Here is a 21,325-nt window from a genome sequence, read left to right on the forward strand (position 1 = left end):
GGGAAGTGGGAAAGACCCCAGTCAGAGGCTTCGCTAAGCCACTCCAGCTACTGGCATCCATCTGGTCAGGCCAATGGCCCGAACGCACCTTACCTGACACCAGGGCTCACACAGGAGTGTGCCGGAGTCACACGCAAACACAGCTGTCCTGCCTCTCACTTCCTGGGCCTTCCCTTCCCTCCGCCTTCCACAGACCCCTGGAGAGCTTACCAAAACCGGCTCTTTAACAATTCAATCTTAAAACAGGATCCCCAAAGTACTCCACTCCCAAATCCTAACAAAAACAGGTTATTTTAGACTCTTCAAAACTTGGGTCATTGTATTTGTGAGGTTGTTTTTATTTTGTATGCAATTTAAATTTTTATTAACAAATAAAAACAGTACCAAATATACCCTGACACATATCGCAAGACTTCATTTATTTGTCCTGTTAAGCCTTCTATTGATATATATATATATAAATTTAAAGAATGCTTTTTTTTTTTTTTTTTTTTTTTGCTTTTGGGGTCACACCCAGCGATGCTCAGGGGTTACTCCTGGCTTTGCACTCAGGAATTACTCCTGGCGGTGCTTGGGGGACCATATGGGATGCCGAGGATCGAACCTGGGTCGGCCGCGTGCAAGGCAAACGCCCTACCCGCTGTGCTATCGCTCCGGCCCCAAGAATGCTTATTTTATTTTATTTAAATCAATACATTTTTCTATATTCCCCAACAAAAACTAAATATTGGTGCACGGGCATCTGTAAACACTTTCAATGTCTGTCTATAATTTCTATAAATTTTATCACAGATTGTCATTTTCTAGTATAAAAGAAATTTATTCACCAGAGACCAAAAAACTAGAGAAGGCTAAAATACCATTATAATGAAATGCTAAGGTAATAAGCTTAGAGCTCAGATGTTTCGGTTGAATAGTTTGAAGACTTTTAAGTCTCAATTCTACCATTTATCAGAAACTCATTCTATGAAATGAAAAACAGGGAAACAATATTACCATTTCTTATACTTTTCTCCATCCTTGCCTAATATTCTAGCCTTTAGTTTCAATACTTGAAGGATTTCATCTAACGCCACAGTTTCAATTACAGTATCTAGACAGTTTCTAAAACTTGTTTAGAATCTAACTCTTACTTCTGAACTCCACGCCCAGAACTCCACTTCCAAGCGTCGAGCACAGTCATGACTGTTCTTCTCCAGGCTTTCCAAACTCAAAACACTCACGCTCAAGCTAGCTTTTTCTCCAGCTGCCGTCTGGGAAATACGTGAATATCCAAGACACTCTCAAAATAAGAAATTCACAACTTCGACTTTCCCGTTCCCCCTCACTCTCGGCCTTTGCCTAGAACCTAATGATTCCATTTCCCATTAAGTTCAATCTCCACCTTCCTGCCATTTCTCCCGGCCACTGGCAGACAGCCCTCCCCGCGCCCAGGGACGGCCCCCACGGCACACTGCCTGCAGCTCCAACACAGCTCTCTCTGCTCATTCTAAAATTTAGACCAAGTTCAGTTCTGCTTCAATGTCTTCGTGTGGCATTTGAGATAACGACGGCAGTGTCGGAAGAATTTAAAAGCTAATAGATGTGACTTGCATACACAAAGCTAGTGTGAACAGGTAGCAGTGAGGATGACAGAGAAATAATGCAAGACCCTGTCACTCTCTTGAGTCACTATTATGACCTTTAAAACATTTTGTTGAGAATCCAGTTTACAATACTGCTGATGATGGTTTCTCATGCGCGTTGGTCCAGCTCCCCACCCATCAGTGTGTTCACCTGCCTCCCACGAGGTGCTACGGTCTTTCCTACTGGTCTCTTAGCCCCCAGCTTTTTCTACTGGTCTTTGGCCTCTGATTTTCTCTTTCTGTACACCACAGGTGTTTTGCTTTTCAGAAGTTTTATCTATAAATTACTGTTTGAGATAAGCTTTTCCCAAAGTTTAAAAAAAATTACTGAAAGCATTCCCTCTGAGATCAAGCACAGGCAAAGCTATTCACTGTCTCCACATTTGAGCAGGGTGGAGGGAACAGGGGCTCGGGCCACAACTAGTGGTGCTTCTCAGGGCTTACTCCTGGCTCTGTGCTCAGTGTCACTCTTGGCATAGACCAGAGGACTGTATGTGGTGGCAGGAAGAGAATACAGGTCAGCTATGTGCAAGGCAAATATGCCTTACCTGCTGGACCATCTCTCTGGCCCTTCCACTTTTAGTCACTGCAAGATCATATGTTGTAAGATGACATTACTTTGTCCTTTCCCTCCTTGTCACAAGTAGCTTGTCCCGGTTTTCCCGGAGTTTAGGCTTACCCCAGTCACACCCATCAAGGTGTTCCCGAATCTCTCCCATCCCTTTGTTTAGCTATAATCACTTCTCCATGCTCTCTTCCCCAAAAGAGTTAATCCGAGGCTTTCCCTTAATCTGACTCTGCTAATTTGTAAGGTCAGACCTTCCTAGGATACTGAATTTATATTATATAAGTTAATATTGCCTTTCTCCTCTTCTTGTGCCTTTTGAATAATTTACTTTAAGGCTATGTCTGTTTTGTATAGACACAAGAAGACAATATTATGTTTTTATAACTTGGGAATTAATTGGCCTCGAATATTATTTCCTCCCGGGCATCTGCTTTCTCCACTTAAGCCTCAGTTGCCCTCAGTTCCTAGCACCCCAAAAGCAGGGTCCCGACGAGGGACGGGAAGGATCCAGGGCAAGCGGTGAGTTATGTGCTACCCTGGCATCGAGATGGGCCTGGCCAAAGTGCCTAATGCTTAACTATAAGTTAAGAGCTTAATCATAGACAAATGCTGTCATGATCCAATAGTAATTATGAGACTAGGACCCTGCCAGGGATAGGAAAGACTGATCGGGCCTGAGCACTGTAGTCTGAGATTGAGATGGCCCCAGAAGAGCAATTTTATAAGCTTTAATGCACCTCTTATTGTGTCCATACAAAATAATTAATATTATGAATTCTTATATGTTTGCTGGCTGAGGAGAAGAGAAACACATTCATGGGACTCTGCCCTTGGGTGGATCCTCCTGCTGAAAGAGAATTAAGTCCTAGGAGAAGCATCCCCTAAGGGAAAGGAACCTTACCCTATTGATGGTGACCACACCTATGTGTATGCCCCAACCCCCTCATGGTGGAGATTTAACTAGGCTGTAAGAGTGGGTTGGGGGGCCAGATCCACGGGCCAGATCCAGAGATCCTGAGAGAGACCAAGAGCCGGGAGAGAAGCAGGGAGAGAGAATGAAATAAACGGATCAAGCAACCAGTTTGGCCTTCTTCCTTCTTCCTTCCGTCGACTGCCCTTGACCGACGGCACACACAGCGGTTCCGGGGCACTGAACGTGGGCGGTGAGACAGAGCCGCCCGGAGAGCCCAAGCGTGCGCGCGCCCCTCGGCGAGCTTTAGTTTTTTACAATATGTCCTAGCAACATCAGGCAAGTTGAACAAACCAAGGGGGGGGGGAGGTTTCCACTCTGGAGAAGTCTATATTCTTTCCTGAATATGTATTTCTTTCTCTCCTCTCACACCTCTTTAAGTAAATTTCTTTAAATCATAACTATTTTGACTTCACAAAGAAAAAATAAATCAGATGGATCTTACTGGAAAAGAATGCAAACTATCACTATTTGAAGATGACGTGATACTGTAAATAGCAAACTGTAAAGAGTCCACTAAGAGACTCCTAAAAACAATAAGCCAGTATATAAAGTAGCCAGCTACAAAGTCAACACCCAAAAATCTTTCACATTTCCATATGCAAATAATAGAAGAAAAAGAGATCAAAGAATATACTCCATCCATAAGTGTCCAAAAACATCAAGTACCTGGGAGTCAACTAACAAAAGAGGTGAGAGATATAAACTTTGAAAACTCTCAGTCAGTTAGGAAAGAAATAGAAGATGGCCTTGGGAAATGAAAAAATATTGCTCATGGATTAGAAGAATCAGTATTGTCAAAATGACCATCTTCTCTAAATTATTATGTAGATTCAACACAATCATCATGCAAATTTAGATGCCATTCTTCAAGATCCTTTAGATGACTTAGTATAGTCAGTAATAAAACTTCATGGAATCTCATAAAAACACTCAGAATAACAAAGCCATACGAGAAATAAGAAATTGGGAGGTATCTTATTGCCTAACTTGAAACTGTTAGTGATAAAAACAATATGGTTATTGGTGGTGGGGAATGTGCACTGATGGAGGGATGGGTGTTTGATCATTGTGTGATTGTAACCCAAACATGAAAGCTTGTAACTATCTCATGGTGATTCAATAAAATAAAAAAAAAAAAACCAATATGGTACTGGAATAAGGACAGAATCTTTGACCAATATCTTTGGATCAAGTATCCAAAGAAAAATTTCCAGATCTATGATCAATTAATTTTTGACAAGGAGGCAGGTTACATAAGAAACTCATAAAGATCAAAACAACAATAATAAAACCCTATTAAAAATATGGAAGAAAAAATGAACAGTTATTTCTCTGAAGAAGACAGGTGAATAGCCAATAGGCACATAAAAAAGTGTTCATCATCACTTATGATCACGGAAATCCAAGTCAAGACAACAGTGAGATATCATCTCATACCAGAGAGAACAGCACTATCAAAAATACTGGAAACAATCTGTGTTGTCATGAATGTATGAGAAAGGAACTCTCATCTTGTGCTGACAGAAATGTCTGGTTCACCCTCACAGAAAACGGTAGGGACACTTATCAGAAAAATAAGAACAGATCTGCCAGCCACATAACCCAGAAATTCCGCTTCTGGGTATCTACCCTCAGAACACAAAAACATTCACTCAAAGGACATATGTACACCACTATTCATTCACTGCTACACGTAGCGCAGTGGCCAGCATATAGAATCAACCTAAGTGTCCAATTACAGATACAAGTAGATAATGAAGGTGTACAATTAATACACAATGGAATACTATGCAGCTGCAAGCAAGCATGCAATTCGTTGCAACTTGGATGGAACTGGAGGATATCATGTTAAAGTCAGAAGAAGAAACACAAATACCAGGTGATCTCACTCATCTGTGGTATGCAAGAGTATGCAAGGTATCAAGGGGGATACATAGATTACTGTGGTTGACAGATTACAGAACTGAGGAGGATAGGGAAGGAAAGAAACTGAGGGAGGCAAAGAAAAAACAGACAGGGAGATGTAACAATAACAGGGGCTGGGGGCAGAAGCCTTGGACACATTGATGGTGGAGTTTTATCTATATATCTAAAACACAAACTAACAGGATGAAAAGTGAAAGAGTCAAACTGCAAAACCATCCTTAAAAATGTGCCCACAGAAGGGACCAACACGAAAATAATAGTTGGAAATGATCATTTTGGACAGGAACTGAGTGTTGACAGTAGGTAAAGGGATATACCTGATAACCTTTCATTTTCTGTATTGCAAACCATAAGGCCAGGAAGGGGAGAGGGGAGGGGGGAGGAGGAAGGGGGAGGGGAGAAAGGAGGAGGGGGAGAGAGAGAGTGTCCCTGCCACTGAGGCAAGTGGCTGGGGTTGGGGCGGGAGGGAAACTGGGACACTGGTGGTGGGAAACATTCACTGGGGAAGGGACAGGTGTTGGAACATTGTATGACTGAAACCCAATCATGAACAACTCTCAAACTATGATTCAATAAAAAAATTTTTTAAATACAAATAAAATTGCCTTAGAAATAATACAATAATGTGCACTGGTGAAGGGATGGGTGTTTGAGCATTTTGTAACTGAGACTTGAGCCTGAAAGCTTTGTAACTTTCCACATGGTGATTCGATAATAAATAAATAAATAAATAAAATAAAATAAAATAATACAATACATAATTTTTTTTAAATGTGCCTGTCAAAGAGGCAGGCTGGATGGGGAAAGTAAACTGGGAACATTGGTGGAGGGAAGTTGACACTGGTGATGGAACTGGTGTTGGAAAATGGTATTTCTGAAACTCAACTGTGAATAACTATAAATCACAGTGCCTTAATAAAACTTTAATTTAAAAAAATCATTGAAAAAATTGACATGCAGTGCACCTTTTGGGTGTACAGTTATATGAGTTTTCGAAAATGCCTAGAAGATGTCTACTATCCCCGTAAATTCTGAGTAATATCCGTTGCCAACAGAGGCATCAGTCAGGGAATGCACGGTGGGAAACGCCTCTTGCTGACCCACAGCCGTGGCCCTGCTGCAGAGTGAAGTGTGGCAGCCCTTGGATATGCTAGCTCAGGATGGGATATCAGAGTGGAAACACCAAGCATCTTGTTCTCCTCCCAAACTGGTCCTCCCAGTGCTGGCCCGGGTGGAACACAAAACTCTGGTAGTTATCCTTCGCTCTTCTCTCCTTCTGACACCTTTTCGATCTCTCAGCAAATCCTATTATTTTGGCGCTAAGTTCATTTCTCTTCAGCATTCCCCAGCTGTGCCTGGAATACTCCGAGAGGCTGCCTGCTCTCCGGTGACGGCTTCTTCCCGTCCCATGTTCCTGCCTCGCATTGGGCTTTTTACCTTCCCAGGCTTCTGCTTTGTGTTGCAGCAACATGGTCACTTAAAAACAACCCAAATCCCTTTAAGTTTCTGGAGCCTGAGCATCTCCGAAGCCATCCCCCCTGGCCCACAACAGCATCTGACAAAGGCTTCAGGACGCTTGGTGATGAGAACCCTCTGTTCTCTAAGTCACCCCCAAGCCCTCTGCCCCCAGTTCACCGCACTGCAGTCCTTAGCCGACTGGCGCTCCCTCTTGTCCAGCCCTTTGCGCTGGCTGCCCCCTGGATGCGCTTCCCTTACACATCTGCACATTTGACTCCTTCCCTTTCATCACCTCTACTTGGATGTCAACTTATCTGCGACTGCCTCTGAACAAAAACGGTTCAACAAACACATCCCCCCTCTAGTCTTTCCTCTGTGTACCAGAACACAGCCTCGAGGCGCTCGGAACTCTGCATCTGTCCCTTCGGGTAACTTTCTCTCAGCTATAGGATCCGGCGACGCTGGAGAATGTCTCTTCTGCACCTGCATCCGAGAGTGCTGTGACTTGTCTCTATAGCACCCTCCTGATTGCCCTCCTGACTCACAAGGAAATGAAGGTAGTCAACAGCCAACGATCATGTAGCCGAGCACATGTGGAACCTGAGCACATGTGCCGTCTGCATCTCCCCTCTTGAGATGTGTACTTTCATGTTTCCATGTCTAATGCTGGGATGCGTGTAGGGGCTCTCTCTCTCGAGCGGGTTACTCTCCACTCTCTCCCACTGTCTCTCCCTCTTTCCCTTCAAAACCTCCAAATAAAAACTGTGTAATTTCACTGCTTATCTATTCCAGAAATTCCTTTCTGTGAGGCAAGACACGAACCCAGTAACCCTGGGTCCCGGGTGGTAGAGGCGGATTGGGAGAAAGTGACCGTCTCTCTCCTCCCCGCTTCATATAAGTCACCTGTGGGGTCCACCAACTTCAGTTTCAAATTACAAAACAAAAAATAACTACACAAGAAAAACATATGAATAAGCACCTAGGGAAGTAGCTAAGTTCTGAACCTGACCCTTTGCATCCCCACCCCGTCCCCCTCAAGTCATACTAACAAATGTAAGAATCTTTATTCGGTTTCTAAATCTTGGCTTAGCTTATAAATTAGTCTTCAAAGTTTTTAAATAGCAAAAGCATTTTATAAGTCCTATAGGAATTTCCCTGAGTTTTAAAATAGCACACATAAAAATCACTATAGATGATCAAAAATTCACTATATCACATGACACTGGAACCAAAAAAATGTAAAATTTCTGAATTTAAAATCTGAGAATAGTGAAAAATCATTCTTTTCTTCCTCTTTAAGAGGAAATGGAAGAATCTTAAAGACAATGAGATCTGCAGTAAAAAGAGCATAAACAGAGAAAGGAGGAATTCCAAAGATACAACAAAGTGGTCAGAGAAAAGTGCTAGAAACATAACAAAAACCCTAGGTCACATGGGTATTTTTCATTTAAATAAGGAACTTTCAAATTGGTGGGGCCCAGCAGAGATCAGCAGGAGGTAAAAATTCCTTCAGGAATCTGAGCCTACTGAGGTTATAGTGTGAGCTCAGGGCAGGCTGGGTCTGAGCAGAAGGAAAGAGGGAGAGGAAAAAAAAGGTAAAAGACTTTGCTTAGGTCAATACAAAGAGTCTCTGATTCTGCATTACCCCAGGGAGCTTTTAATAAAATGCCGAAATTTTTCACTGGATTCTACAGGCCCTATTATTTCTAGAGACTATACTATTTCATTATCTCACAGGGACCTACTATCCTCTTGGCTATAATATACATTCATAGATTTAATATGAAATATAAAGCATAAAGCAAAAAAAAAAGTCAAACCTCTTCCATTTGGCTTTAAAATAAGTCCTCACAGAGAAAGGTTATTAGAGCATGCATGAAACAAATGTTTCATTTGAAGGGCTACCCCACTCACTATGAAATAAAAGTCAAAAGGGAACAATGATGAAAAATGCTCTCGTTTTCCTATCAGCACCCCACCTCTGGCTTCTTCTTGGACCTCAACCTTCAGTGCCTTCTGCAGTTTACGCCTAGGAGCCGATGGCACGCAAGTCCTCCAAAGTCCCTGCTGGACACTTGCTAACTTGAAACTGGTCATGGTGAGAGCGTGTGAACTCTACTTACACTATGGAAACTGGTAAAAGCTGGCAAAGTCTTCCCCAGACTGCCCCTAACCACGACCACTCTTTCCCCCTTGAGGCCCTCCATTCTCTCACCTGCACATCCCTCCTCAGACCCCGCTGCCCTACACCACAGCAGTCCCAAGGAACTGGAGCAGCCGCGGAAGCTGCTACCCTGCAGAGGTGCATGCATTTGATGGCTTCCCGTGCCTCCAGCAACACCAGACGCAAAGGCCCCTACCCAGCACTGCCTGCAATAGGGCTGTCGACCTTCTTTAGCTCCAGAAACCTGCATCTTTCATCAGTGGCTATAGTGTTGTGTACTCCCGTGAAAACAGCGTCATTCACTAATAGTTTAGTGTCACATAAAGCTACCCATCACATGGTATTGCAATTTACCACATGGATGGATACTAAGTCTGATTCTCCAATACCCAACACAGTGCCTGGCCCAGAGAAGGAAAACAATGAACACTGGTTAAGTTGATAAATGAAGCATTTGCAACCATTGTCCTGCAGTTGTGAAAATGATGACAAATAAGAACTAGGATCTCCTGTTAAGGGTTGAATTATGTCCCTATTGTAGGATAACACTGGTTTGTCTTTCTCCCTGGCCACAGGGAGCTTAGGTTTACTAAGTAATACCCATCACAATGTTCCCCAGGCACTCCCATTTCCTCGGTATCCATCTTTAACTCCTCTGCGCTCTGCTTTCTCTACCTGTTAGTCACTCATTTCCCCTAGGCAGTACCTGTGACTTGTAAAGTCAAATTCCTCAGAAATCTCTGGATTTGTATTTGTAAGTGGAATATTGCTTTCTCCTTCCCTTATGTCCTGTGCATAGTTTACTTCAGAGCAATGTCCTTTTTTTATAGAGACAGGAAGACAGGTAATGCTGTGCTTTGGTAACTTGGGAGTTAACTGACTCCAAATAATATTCACTCTTGGGCATCTGTTTTCTCGATTTAAGCCTCGATTTAAGTTGCCCTTACTTCCCAGTACCCCAAAAGCAGGGTCCCGACAAGGGACTGGATGGACCCAGGGCAAGCTGTGAGATACCCTGGCATCAAAATGGGCCAGGCCAAGAGCCACAATACTTAACTACAAGTTAAGCGCATGGTCATGGACAAATTCTGTCATGATCCAAAGATTAACAACTAGATTTCTAACCTGGTAGGGTCAGGAAAGACTAATGTGGCCTGAGCACTGTAGTCTGGGATCAATAGCGAGATGTGCCCAGGAGAGCAACCCTACAAGCTTCCCGTATCTCTCAAAATGACTAATATCATTAAGAAGCAGAATTAAGAGTGTGAGGAACTGGCCCAGGACAGACCACAGGAATCTACTTAGCTTTCTTAAGACTCTTTTTACAGGAGCCCGCATTGTAGAATAACTTGTCTATCTGTCCCTGAGCAAGGAATTTGGATACAGGAACCCTGGGTCGCAAGAAGGGTGGTGGTCAGACCAGATAACCAGACCCATATTACACGACCCATATCACAAGACCCAGGACTGCCCCCAGAACCGGGACCTTCCTGTATATTGGCGCGAATACTGATCTCTAAAACCATAGGCTAAGGAGTGATGTCCCTTTAAATGGATTGGTTAAGAAAGTTTGTAATATTACAAATCTATTGGCTATGAAATGCGCAGGCTCTGCTGTAACGACCAGGGAAGGCCTATATAAGATCTCCTTTGGAGAAGCTCGGGGTCTTTTGCCCAACCTGCTGGACCTGCCTGTCCACGTAGGCAGCTGGACGCTGGCTAGCCAGTCTTACAATCAACCCTGCTTGCTGCTTGCAGTCTCTGGAGTCTCTTTGTCGTTATAGGGAGATCTCGATCCAAGATCCACAGCCTAACAAGAGGAATGTTTAAATGGTTGTTGGACTAAGAAAAGGAGAAACACACTGCAGGAGATCTTTGTCTTAAAAGAGCTTCCCTAGGAAGGAAGGGCTTCCAGATGTTGACTGAGCTGCCTTACCTGGGTGTGGTTGCTACCTGGGATGCTTGAAGGTTGGGCATGAGACAAGGGCAGCGAGCTGGAGCTGGACAGCCCAGCAAGGGGGGCGGGAGACGGGAGTGAGGGGCGGTGTGAGACTGGGATGGGGCACTCAGCGAGCGAGACTGGAACAGGCACGTGGGGAGAATGTAATAAACGGCAACTGGTCACCAACCAGCCAGGCTGCCCTGTTCCCTCACGCACACTTGGTGGCTGCAGGCCGAGGTGGGGAAGCAGCACATGGCCACAGAACGCACGTGGCAGGTGAGAGAGACCACGCCACCGCTGCTCACTTATTTATTCTGTGATTACACACCTATCACCCTGCGGGTGGAGACCAAAAGAGGTAAGAAGCTTATTCCCTGGGATCCGAAATGAAATCTCACTTTGAAATAGGGTTTTCGCAGATAAAAGCAAGGTAAAATGAGTTCATACTAGATATGGGAATACCCTCAATCCAAAAACTTATGTTTCAAAAGGAGATTTAGAGACGGATATCCAGGGGAGAATGCTGTAAGGGGACAGGCGCCTCGATGAGAGTGATGAGGCAAGAGACACGGGAAGAAAGAAAGAGTCCCCAAGCCTGGCAGATGCCAGAGAAAGCAACCAAGCCTCTTTGGGCTACCATGTCCAGATGATGGCTTGTTCTGGGGAACAGATTTCTGTTAAAATACAGTTTACAGTAATGCTTTATGCCAGTGCTACTAAACTAATAGATCTTCTGATAACCTGCTCACATTTAGGCCAACCAAAAGGGAAAGTCACGGATTTTCCATTGCTAGATTTTGACCCTGATCTGTGTGGCTGCGAGCCTAAATAAACAGACAACTGAATGGGCTCACACCTGGGCCTCCCGCATTCGAAGGATGTGCTCTAGTCACGGACCTGAAAACTGAAGGTTTCACAAGCAGATGCTGTCGAGTGCTGAACTGAAGGAAGGGTGTAGATAATCCTTTGCTGGGATTGCCAGTACTCCACTTTTTCCCACAGTTATTTAAACTTGGGACAGGAGAGATGATGTAAGCAGCTGGGGCACAGGTTTTTTCTGCAGGATGCCTGGACTGAACCCAGGGACCACACTTCCCCTCTGAGCACTGCCAGGAGTACTGTCCCTTCTGTACTATTCCCATACTGTTACGTGAGCACAAAAACAAACAAAAAAGAATTTCACCTGGGCCAGAGCGATAAAACGGCAGGTAGGGCATTTGCCTTGCGCAAGGCCAACCCAGGTTCAATCCCCAGCATCCCATAGGGTCCCCTGAGCACCGCCAGGAGTAATTCCTGAGTGCAGAGCCAGGAGTAACTCCTCAGTATCACCAAGGTGAGGGTAAGCGTCCCAAAAAGAAAAAAAAAAAAAAAGGACTTTATATCGTAATTATTCAGGGAGAACTAGTGCTCAGAGGGCAAAAAATCCTTAAAATGCTGCCCCGCTAAAATATCTTCTTCCTCATACTTTTATTTTTATAATATTTCATCTGCATTTATATTCATCTGTATTTTAGATACCTACTGCTACATAATTTACTCCTTTTTACAATATCTATCTATTATTGATAACAGGGGGAAATATTTCATGAAGATGAAGACAGAGAAAGCAAGATAAAAGACTATTTGTAAAATATTTTGCATTCCTTTAGACTAATCTATAATACGGATGCTTATTTTTATGCCGTAACAGTAAACTCAGTATTTTTCTATTATGTATGTGCTAGTTACTTCTCTCGAAGAAGATCTTAGTTTTGAAGCAGCAAGTTACATTTCTTGTATATAATTAGTAAGCCAGGAAGCAAAAGTAGCAGAAAGATACCTTGAAAGCTTGCATTTAAATTTGATCTAAGAGAGAAACTTACTAGCCTAAGGGAAATGAATATATTAAAAGGAACCAAAATATGTTTTCCCATTTTAGTAGAAAACAGATCTAAATAGTATGTTAAAATTGAAGCCTCCTGAATTTAACATAGATATTTAAATATTTTTGCGTCTAAGAGGAAGGTACAATAACTCTTTTCTAAAATATCTCCTTGAGACATTCTTCGTATTTTCCCCATTTCACAGAATTTTTCTCCCCTTAAACCGTCACGGCATTTGGCTTGGCAGTTGGCAGAACCTGCTCCTGGCTCATGTGGGCCGCCGAAAGCCAGGCGTGTGCACCGTTCTGTTGAGTAGCCTGGTCCTAATTTCTTTTTCTGTTACTGATTTTCCTGTCGTACTTGGGCCTCTAAAATTTCAAATACATAGTCCTTGATTTTTGAGGCAGGCTCACTCGCAGGCAACCACTGAATCTTTCCTAGTTGTGTAGCGACACCCGCTGGCCATCTCCCGGCATGACCACGGCGCCCACTGGACCCCAGCTCCGCTTGGTTTCTTAGGCGGTTCTATTTGTCGAAATGGATTATCTCATGACTTCTGTCCATCCTAGAGATCTTTAGACTAACAATGCTTGTAGCTTCAGGACAGGAGGGGCTCTCCAAGGCTGCGTTCTCTCTGTTCCTCTGCCTGCTCATTTCCACTCTGGAGAAGCCTGTGCCCTCTCTTGAACACATTTCCCTTCTTTCTCCTCTCACTTCTTCTTCTTTTTTTTTTTTTTTTTTTTTTTTGCTTTTTGGGTCACACCCTGGCGATGCTCAGGGTTACTCCTGGCTCTGCACTCAGGAATTACTCCTGGCAGTACTCAGGGGACCAAATGGGATGCTGGGAATTGAACCCGGGTTGGCCACGTGCAATGCAGATGCCCTATCTGCTGTGCTATTATTGCTCCAGCCCCCTTTCCTCTCAATTCTAAGCAAGTTTCAGTCAATAAAAAATTTGCTTTCCTTAAAAAAAAAATAAAATGAAATGAAACAGAAAATTCAATAACCATATGGACCCATCAGGCACTTTTACAAGTTCAAGATATACTATGAAATATTAGCATTTTAATATTTCCTGCCTGTTGAAACATTTGGCACTTCATGACTGTAGGGATTATTTCATCATTATTCAGTTATTCGTGCTATGAAACACTAAATGAGAATGGAAGATGGTAGGCAGATACAAGATACCATTAAAATTAATTCCACTCTTTCCCGCCTTTTAAGATGGTGGATGAAAGTTTGAGAAGCCAGCTGCTAAGGAGAAAGTAGGACCCAATTTATTGGTGCAACTGTCACAGTTAATAACTGTCACTCCACGGCTAAAGGGCCAAAGAAGGGGAAGTCCCGCTTGCAGCCAATACCCAGTCCTAGCCCGAGGGACGGCCAATATTCCTGGTCTGCTACTTATTTTACAAAGTAGGAAGTAGTCAATTAAAAAAAAAAAAGAAATCCAGGGGCCGGAGCGATAGCACAGCGGGTAGGGCGTTTGCCTTGCACACGGCCGACCCGGGTTCGATCCCCGGCATCCCATATGGTCCCCCATGTACCGCCAGGAGTAATTCCTGAGTGCAGAGCCAGGAGTAACCCCTGAGCATCGCTGGGTGTGACACAAAAAGAAAAAAAAAAAAAAGAAATCCAAGATTGAACAAAGAAAGAAAGAAAGAAAGAAAGAAAGAAAGAAAGAAAGAAAGAAAGAAAGAAAGAAAGAAAGAAAGAAAGAAAGAAAGAAAGAAAGAAAAGAAAGAAAAGAGAGAGAGAGAGGAGAGAGGAGAGAGAGAAGAGAGAGAGGAGAGAGAGAGAAGAGAGAGGAGAGAGAGAGAAAGAGAGAGAAACAGAGAGAGAGAGAGAGAGAGAGAAACAGAGAGAGAGGAAAATGTTCTTGCGTTGCTAAGTCATTGGATCGGAGCCACCCAGGAACATGCCCAGTGGTACCCGGGGAAGCACGCAGTACCAGGGATGGAACTCGGGGCCTAGTGTATGCAAGGCACGCACACCACCCTTGGAGCTCTCTCCCTGTCCAGATACGCGATAGCTGAGAATGCATTCTTCCAATTAGAGTTTACAATCATTTATGAGTTATAAGAAAATGACTGAATTTTATACCATCTAAGACCCTTATGTCTGATGCACCACTTGCAGGCAGTGGACACCTGGACCCGAGCAGAGAGTGCTCCCCTGGACCCGAGCAGAGAGTGCTCCCCTCAGCAAGCTTTCGAAGACGGCAGACCAAAATCAAACCTTGTGTTTTTTCGGCTTCTAGTGTTCTGTGTGCTTTCCTCCTTCACACGATGAATCCATAGCCTATTTCCCTATGGAGTTCATTGTTCAGCTATTTGTGGTCTGACCACCCAGTGAGCTATGTTTTTATATGTGTATGACAGAATATGGACACACCCCAATTGATAAAGCCATGGCTTATTTTTAAGCAGCTGTGACAATCACGCTGACACTCAGGCCACCTCCTCTTTGGGGCATGCACATTCAGGGAGCAATGCAGTCATTAAGCCTTTCTCATCTTTGAATATCACACCAGCACTACGGAAGCTGTCAAAAACCATGGTCAGGGCTCAGTACGACATCTTCCAGGGCTGACCTTGAGCTCAGCCCGAGTACTGCTGGGGCCGCCCAAAGGTCCTCAGGCTCCACCCATGTGGCCTCCTGGCCCCCAGCACTGACTTGTCCTGCTCTACAGCAGCTCTGGGAGTGGCTCCTCAGTTCTCTGAGCACAGCCTGGAGGAGTCGAACAAAAATAATTCCAAAGAAGTTACTCTGTTACATGCCTGACACTGTACTTTAAGGCAGTTTCTTCTTCCTTTATTCAATTGCAAAATCCTGATTCAATGTGAAACTTCGCTGTTTTAAGTTTCAAAGATGTTGAATTTCAAAGATGTTGAATAAAACTCCCTGCTATTTAAAAATAAACCTTAGGGGCTGGAATGATAGTACAGTGGATAGGGCCCTTGCTTTGCACGCAGCTGACCCCATATGGTCCCCCAAGCACTGCCAGGAGTAATGCTTGAATGTAGAATCAGGAGTAACCCCTGAGCATCGCCGGGTATGGCCCAAAAACCAAACAAACAAAAATATAAACAAATAAAAATAAACCCTAGCAGTGCTAGATGTGTTATGATTCCAGAAAACACATCCTGCTGGGCTTTGAAACAATCCTTCTCCATGTCCTTCCAATAGAACGCTTACCAAAATTTGATCCCTGGCCTTTTCTTACACTTTCTACATTCCCTCTAGAACTTCCGTAATAAGCATAAACTCATCACCGTTTGTGTGTTGGTGGCTATAAAATCTTCACAAACAAACTTCATGTCTAATTTGTGATCTAAGTCCCTGTTTCTCGTTCACTGATACTATCCAGCATAAAGTGGACCCAGCAGCATTCACTCTCGCCTCTCCAACCTGATCTTCCTTCTTTCACTCTAAGTCACAACAGCATCTTCCCCACCAAGCCCTCCCACTCCTCCCCAGTGGAGGAGGCCAGTCAGGTGGAATTCATCCCCAAAAGTCCTCCACAGTCCTCCACCTCTCTCTCTGCCCTCCAACCCCCTCAGCCGCCATTCACAGGCATCTGGTTCATTATATACAAAAAAAACAGCAAAGGACACACACACACACACACACACACACACACACATCCCACCCCCCACACAAAACAAAAACAACAGCAAAGGGGACACACACACACACACACAAACACACACACACACCCCACCCCACACACAACCAAAACAAAACACTTTTTAAGGATCTAATTCTAGCTTCACACAGCATCAAAGTCTTTAGAAATTTTTTCCCTACAAATTAACAAAAAATAATACTTACTTAAATGGTGTAAACAAAAATGACAAAGTAGTTTCTTTTTTCTGAGTCATTTTCACCTGGGAACCAAGAAGGAAAATATTTTATTATATGATGAAAAAGAAAAAAATCAATTTCATAGTGAAATTAAAGTATCCATTAAAATGGTTACTTGGGGATGGATGGTTAAGTATTGTGGAAAGAAATGAAATTTTATGCTACTAAATTAATTCATAAATAAAGAAAATTTGATCTTACAGTCACAACAAGTTAAGAATTATGCATAACAAACTAGCCTGCAAAATAATATGCTGTAATGTAATTAAACTACTTCTCTAACGCTCAAAAAATAAAATAAACCAAGCTTCATTAACAGTGTCACAGATTCAGTTCAATTGTCACCTCTTTAAGTTGCTACGCATAAAATAATATGGAAAGGCAAGAACTGTTTCAGTTTCAGGTTACACTTTTTTTTTTTTTTTCTTTTTGAGTCACACCCGGCGATGCACAGGGATTACTCCTGGTTCTACACTCAGGAATTATTCCTGGCGGTGCTCAGGGGACCATATGGGATGCTGGGATTAGAACCCGGGTCGGCCGCGTGCAAGGCAAACGCCCTACCCGCTGTGCTATCGCTCCAGCCCCTCAGGTTACACTTCTATGGGCAAATGCCAAATGATAAGAACTTGGCTTCCAGTCTTAGCATATGACACAGTAGTACAATAAGAACTAAGGAACATTCCTCACAGAAAAAGTCTATCTTCAAACTGATTCATGGGAACTATACCTCAGAAATGTAAAACTTTATGTCACATTTAGTAAAAAACTTTCATCATAACACAACATTTAAAGATAAATTCTAGAAAATCATTTTAAAAGATAATATCAAATATTGGGCTGGAGCGATAGCACAGCAGGTAGGGCATTCACCTTGCATGCGGCCGACCCAGGTTCGATTCCTCCGCCCCTCTCGGAGAGCCTGGCAAGCTACCGAGAATATCTCAACCGAATAGCAGAGCCTGGCAAGCTACCCATGGTGTATTCGATACACCAAAACAGTAACAAGTCTCACCATGAAGACGTTACTAGTGCCTGCTCGAGCAAATTGATGAGCAAGGGGATGATAGTGATACACTGATACAGTGATGTTTGCTTAATATATTTGCTACACAAATTGCAGTAGCACCCACTTGTGTATGTGTGTATGTGTGTGTGTCTGCTTTACCTTGAATTGTTCAAGCATCTGTACAGCATTTGTAAACATACTCTCTGCCTTGAACAAAGCAGTATTGTTAAGATAATTCACAGGTAGAATACCCTGTAAATAAACATTAGATAAAGATTAGTTTTAACAAATCTCACACCATTCATTTAAACCAGTCTCAAAACAAAAGCAACAGATATACAAATAGATTTCTGAAACAGTCATTTTGAAAACCACAAATAAAAATGATGTTCTATATCATTTTTTTTGACACAAAGTAGATGAAGCGTACAAAGAAAAAGAGATTAAGTTCAATAAAACCTTGTACTCATTTAACGCTGATTACGCGTTGGCAGTGCACCAGTGCCTTATGCGTAGCAAAAAAACTACCGTGGTGGGCCACAGCACATGTGAAAAGGACAAAGGGCGTGAGACACAGAGGCGCAAAGCCCGGCAAACAGCTCTGCACGCCTGAGTCCTGACTTCTACTCAAGCACCACGGGAGGAGCCCCAGCGGCCCCGAGCACCGATCAGGAGTGTCCGTGGGCAGAACATCCGGGCTCTGCGACGGACCCTGCCACCCCTGACTAAAGGACACGATGAAGCCAGGACAGCTCTCAGGTCACTCCGGGAATTCTGCGGGTCTCAGAGCGGAGAGGACACCAGGTGAATCGCTGCTGTCCCCGTGTCATGCCCCGAGGAGACCGGCCCAGCTGGGAGCACTCTCGCTTCCTCTTTCCCAGTCTCTGCAGCACTTGACCCCTGCTCGGCACCAAACGGTCCCTTGATTCTTTCCGGGGCTCCTTAAACTTTTTCCACCCATGAACCCTTTCAGCTGAGAAACTTGTATGTGACCTCAGGGCACAGAGGATATAAAACAGGTAAACTAGTTACACATTTACTGGAAATAAATCATAACAAAATTTAAAACAACACTTAAAGTTCAGAGAACCCATACGGGGCGGTGACCCTGAGTTTAAGCAGGTCGGATTTGTGAAACCGACAATATCTTTATAAAAGCCCTTTCAATGCAGCTCATTCCTGCTGCTCGCAATACGAAGTATTTATATATTTTTATAACATAACTAAAATACAAACCTACATACATTTTAGAAAATATAAACTGTTTTTGGAGGGGGTTTAGGGCTACATCTGCAGTGCTCAAGGGCAATTCCCAGTTCTGTGCTCAGGGCTCACTCCCCAGTGGTGCAGAGTTGAACCCAAGCTCCTGCCTATAAAGCATGCAGTCAGTCGAACCCCAGAAAACAAAAACATTTAAGAAAACTCATTAGACTTGTTCTATGAGTTAGACTATGATGTGCACACAATGACGGTATACTGCATTTAAAAAAAGAAAATAGATTTAAATACATTCAAAAATTATCCATAAAGACATATAAATAAATATTACTGTTTGGTGACTTGTTAATCTTGAGATTTGATAATAAAGTTTTATTCCTTACCACTGAGTTAAGGGGAAAGGGAACTCCAATAAGAGAAGCCATCAGTGGCGCAACATCAGCCTACAAAGAAAGTTCAATTCTAAGAAGACTGCAGATATAATAAAAAAAATTTTAACACAAGTATAAATTGAAATATAACCATGATATTTGCTATAATTTGCTACCTTTGAATATTTATTGATATCAATTTCTAAAAATATCATTTGTAATAGGTATGAGTTTATGAAAAATTCATCTGAAAAGAAACTTAATATAAATGTCCTCTCTTGAGCATGTCTTAGTTGACATCTACTCCCTCCCTCCTTTTATTTACCCAGCAAATTTGCTTTACTTCACCAACAACAAAAGAACCCAAATGCACAAAACCCACTAAAGCAAAAGGTCATTTTCCTAGGAGATAAAAAGCTAGACTACTTCATCATTTTTTTTGCCAACTTTTTAGTATTTGGAAAAGAATTCCTTAACTACAAATTGCAATAGCAGACTATCTGGAGAAATAGATGCAGGAACTCAAGAACATATTATGAGATTTTGCAAAACAATGAAATGCCCCAATGAGATGAACAAACAGAGGCTCAGGCTCCTGAGACATCAGACTCCACATCTGGGTTGGGGCTGCGCCCCTGACTGGCCACTGCTTGGTCACGGCCTGACGCCAGTGCTGCAGACCCTCATCACCCCTCAAGCCCCTCTGACCTGCTACGACACCGAGTTATCCCACAGACTTCTCTCTCCAAAGAGCTAGTGCTTCCAGTTTCCCAAAGTGACTGACTACTTTTATATTATATAAGTTCTCAGCAAAGTGCCTACATGCCAGTTTCCAATCCTTGCTATCTTTGAGCCGGGGGAAATTTTAACATTTCCCATGCCTCCACTTATCAGTTTTTAAAAGATACTTAAGAAAATTTCTGCCTTCCAAAACAAAACACACACACACACACACACAAAGAGAGAGAGATACAAATGTCTGTGAGTGTGTGTGTGTTTATCTGTGAGTGTATATGGAGGCTGGAAAGACAGCAAAGGGATTAAAGTGTTTGCCTTGCACACACAGATATATCAGATATCTGATATATCTCTCTGTGTGTGTGTGTGTGTATGTATGTGTGTGTGTGTTTATCTGTGCTGGTGGGGGGGCGGGCTGGAGAGATAGTATGGGGATTATAGTGTTTACCTTGCACACTCAAGATATGTGTGTGTGTTTATCTGTGTGTGGGGGTGCTGGAGAGATAGTACAGGCTATAGTGCTTGCCTTGCACACTCAGATCTGTATCCTGTGTGTGTTTATCTGTGAGTGCGTGTACAGAGGTTAAAGTGTTTGCCTTGCACAAGGCTGACCGTGGTGCGATTCCCAGCATTGCATAAGATCCTGTACATGATCTGAGAACCACCAGGTGTGATTCCTGAGCACAGAATCAAGAGCAAGCCCTGAGCACAGCGAGATGCCACCCAACCCTTCCCCGACTCCCCCCTCAAAGTTTCTGCTTCACAGAGTGGCAGGAATAGGGGAGGTTGAAGGAGTCAGTTCTGAGCACCCTGCAGTGAGTGACAGCTCTACCTCAGCGCGGGCTCCGAGAAGCCCTTCTGGCTTGGGCCTCACACTATGCCTGCTCTCCGCACCCCTTCTCCGCCCCCCCACCCCCCACTGGAGCTTGGTCCCAGGCCACAATCCTGCTCACTTTCCACCATCTGCACTAACTACTGTCCTGCAAAAAATGAGGCAACTCCAAAGGTCTTCTAACTCCTCGGTCCCCTCTGCCCCGCTTCCCTCCTAGGTCCTCTGTGCTAGTCAGGGACACCCTTTCACAAAATCCCTCCTCAGTCACTCTCAGCTTCGCACACGCCCACAGGCTCTCAGGATTAGCCCCAAAGCCCACACGGCCTCACATCACCCTGTCACTCTCTAGACCCACTTCCTTCAGAATACTTCAAATTAATTTAAAGTCCTCCCGGGGCGGGAGCGATAGCACAGCAGGTAGGGCGTTTGCCTCGCACACAGTCGACCTGAGTTCGATTCCTCCATCCCTTTAGGAGAGCCAGGCAAGCTACCGAGAGTATCCCGCCCGCACAGCAGAGCCTGACAAGCTACCCGTGGCATATCCGATATGCCAAACACAGCAGCAACAAGTCTCACGATGGAGACTGGTGCCCACTCGAGCAAGTCGATGAACAACGGGATAACAAAGCAGTGCAGTGCTGTGCACTCACCCCAGTGCTCCGTGCGTGCTGCTGCCCCCCTGCCAAGCCCTCCTCCTGCCCTGGCCTGCTCCCACCTCACATCGATTTCTCAGCAAGCCTCTGCTGCCCACACAGTCTACCAGCTACCA

At 43.8% G+C, this 21,325-nt stretch overlaps 1 protein-coding gene across 1 annotated transcript in view; it reads right to left on the reverse strand.

Moving 5' to 3' along the window:
* The window catches only part of PIGN (phosphatidylinositol glycan anchor biosynthesis class N), a 115,930-nt gene that overhangs the window by 69,503 nt on the left and 25,102 nt on the right, over positions 1 to 21,325 (reverse strand). Inside the window, exons 11-13 of the mRNA XM_004601990.2 lie at positions 18,999 to 19,058; positions 17,557 to 17,649; positions 16,356 to 16,411 (exon numbers count right to left, since the gene is read on the reverse strand). Of these exons, the coding sequence (XP_004602047.2) occupies positions 16,356 to 16,411; positions 17,557 to 17,649; positions 18,999 to 19,058 (209 nt within the window). The remainder of the gene's footprint in view (positions 1 to 16,355; positions 16,412 to 17,556; positions 17,650 to 18,998; positions 19,059 to 21,325) is intronic.

The sequence above is a fragment of the Sorex araneus genome, chromosome 2 (genome assembly GCF_027595985.1).
Source record: "Sorex araneus isolate mSorAra2 chromosome 2, mSorAra2.pri, whole genome shotgun sequence".
In the NCBI taxonomy this organism is placed as follows: domain Eukaryota; kingdom Metazoa; phylum Chordata; class Mammalia; order Eulipotyphla; family Soricidae; genus Sorex; species Sorex araneus.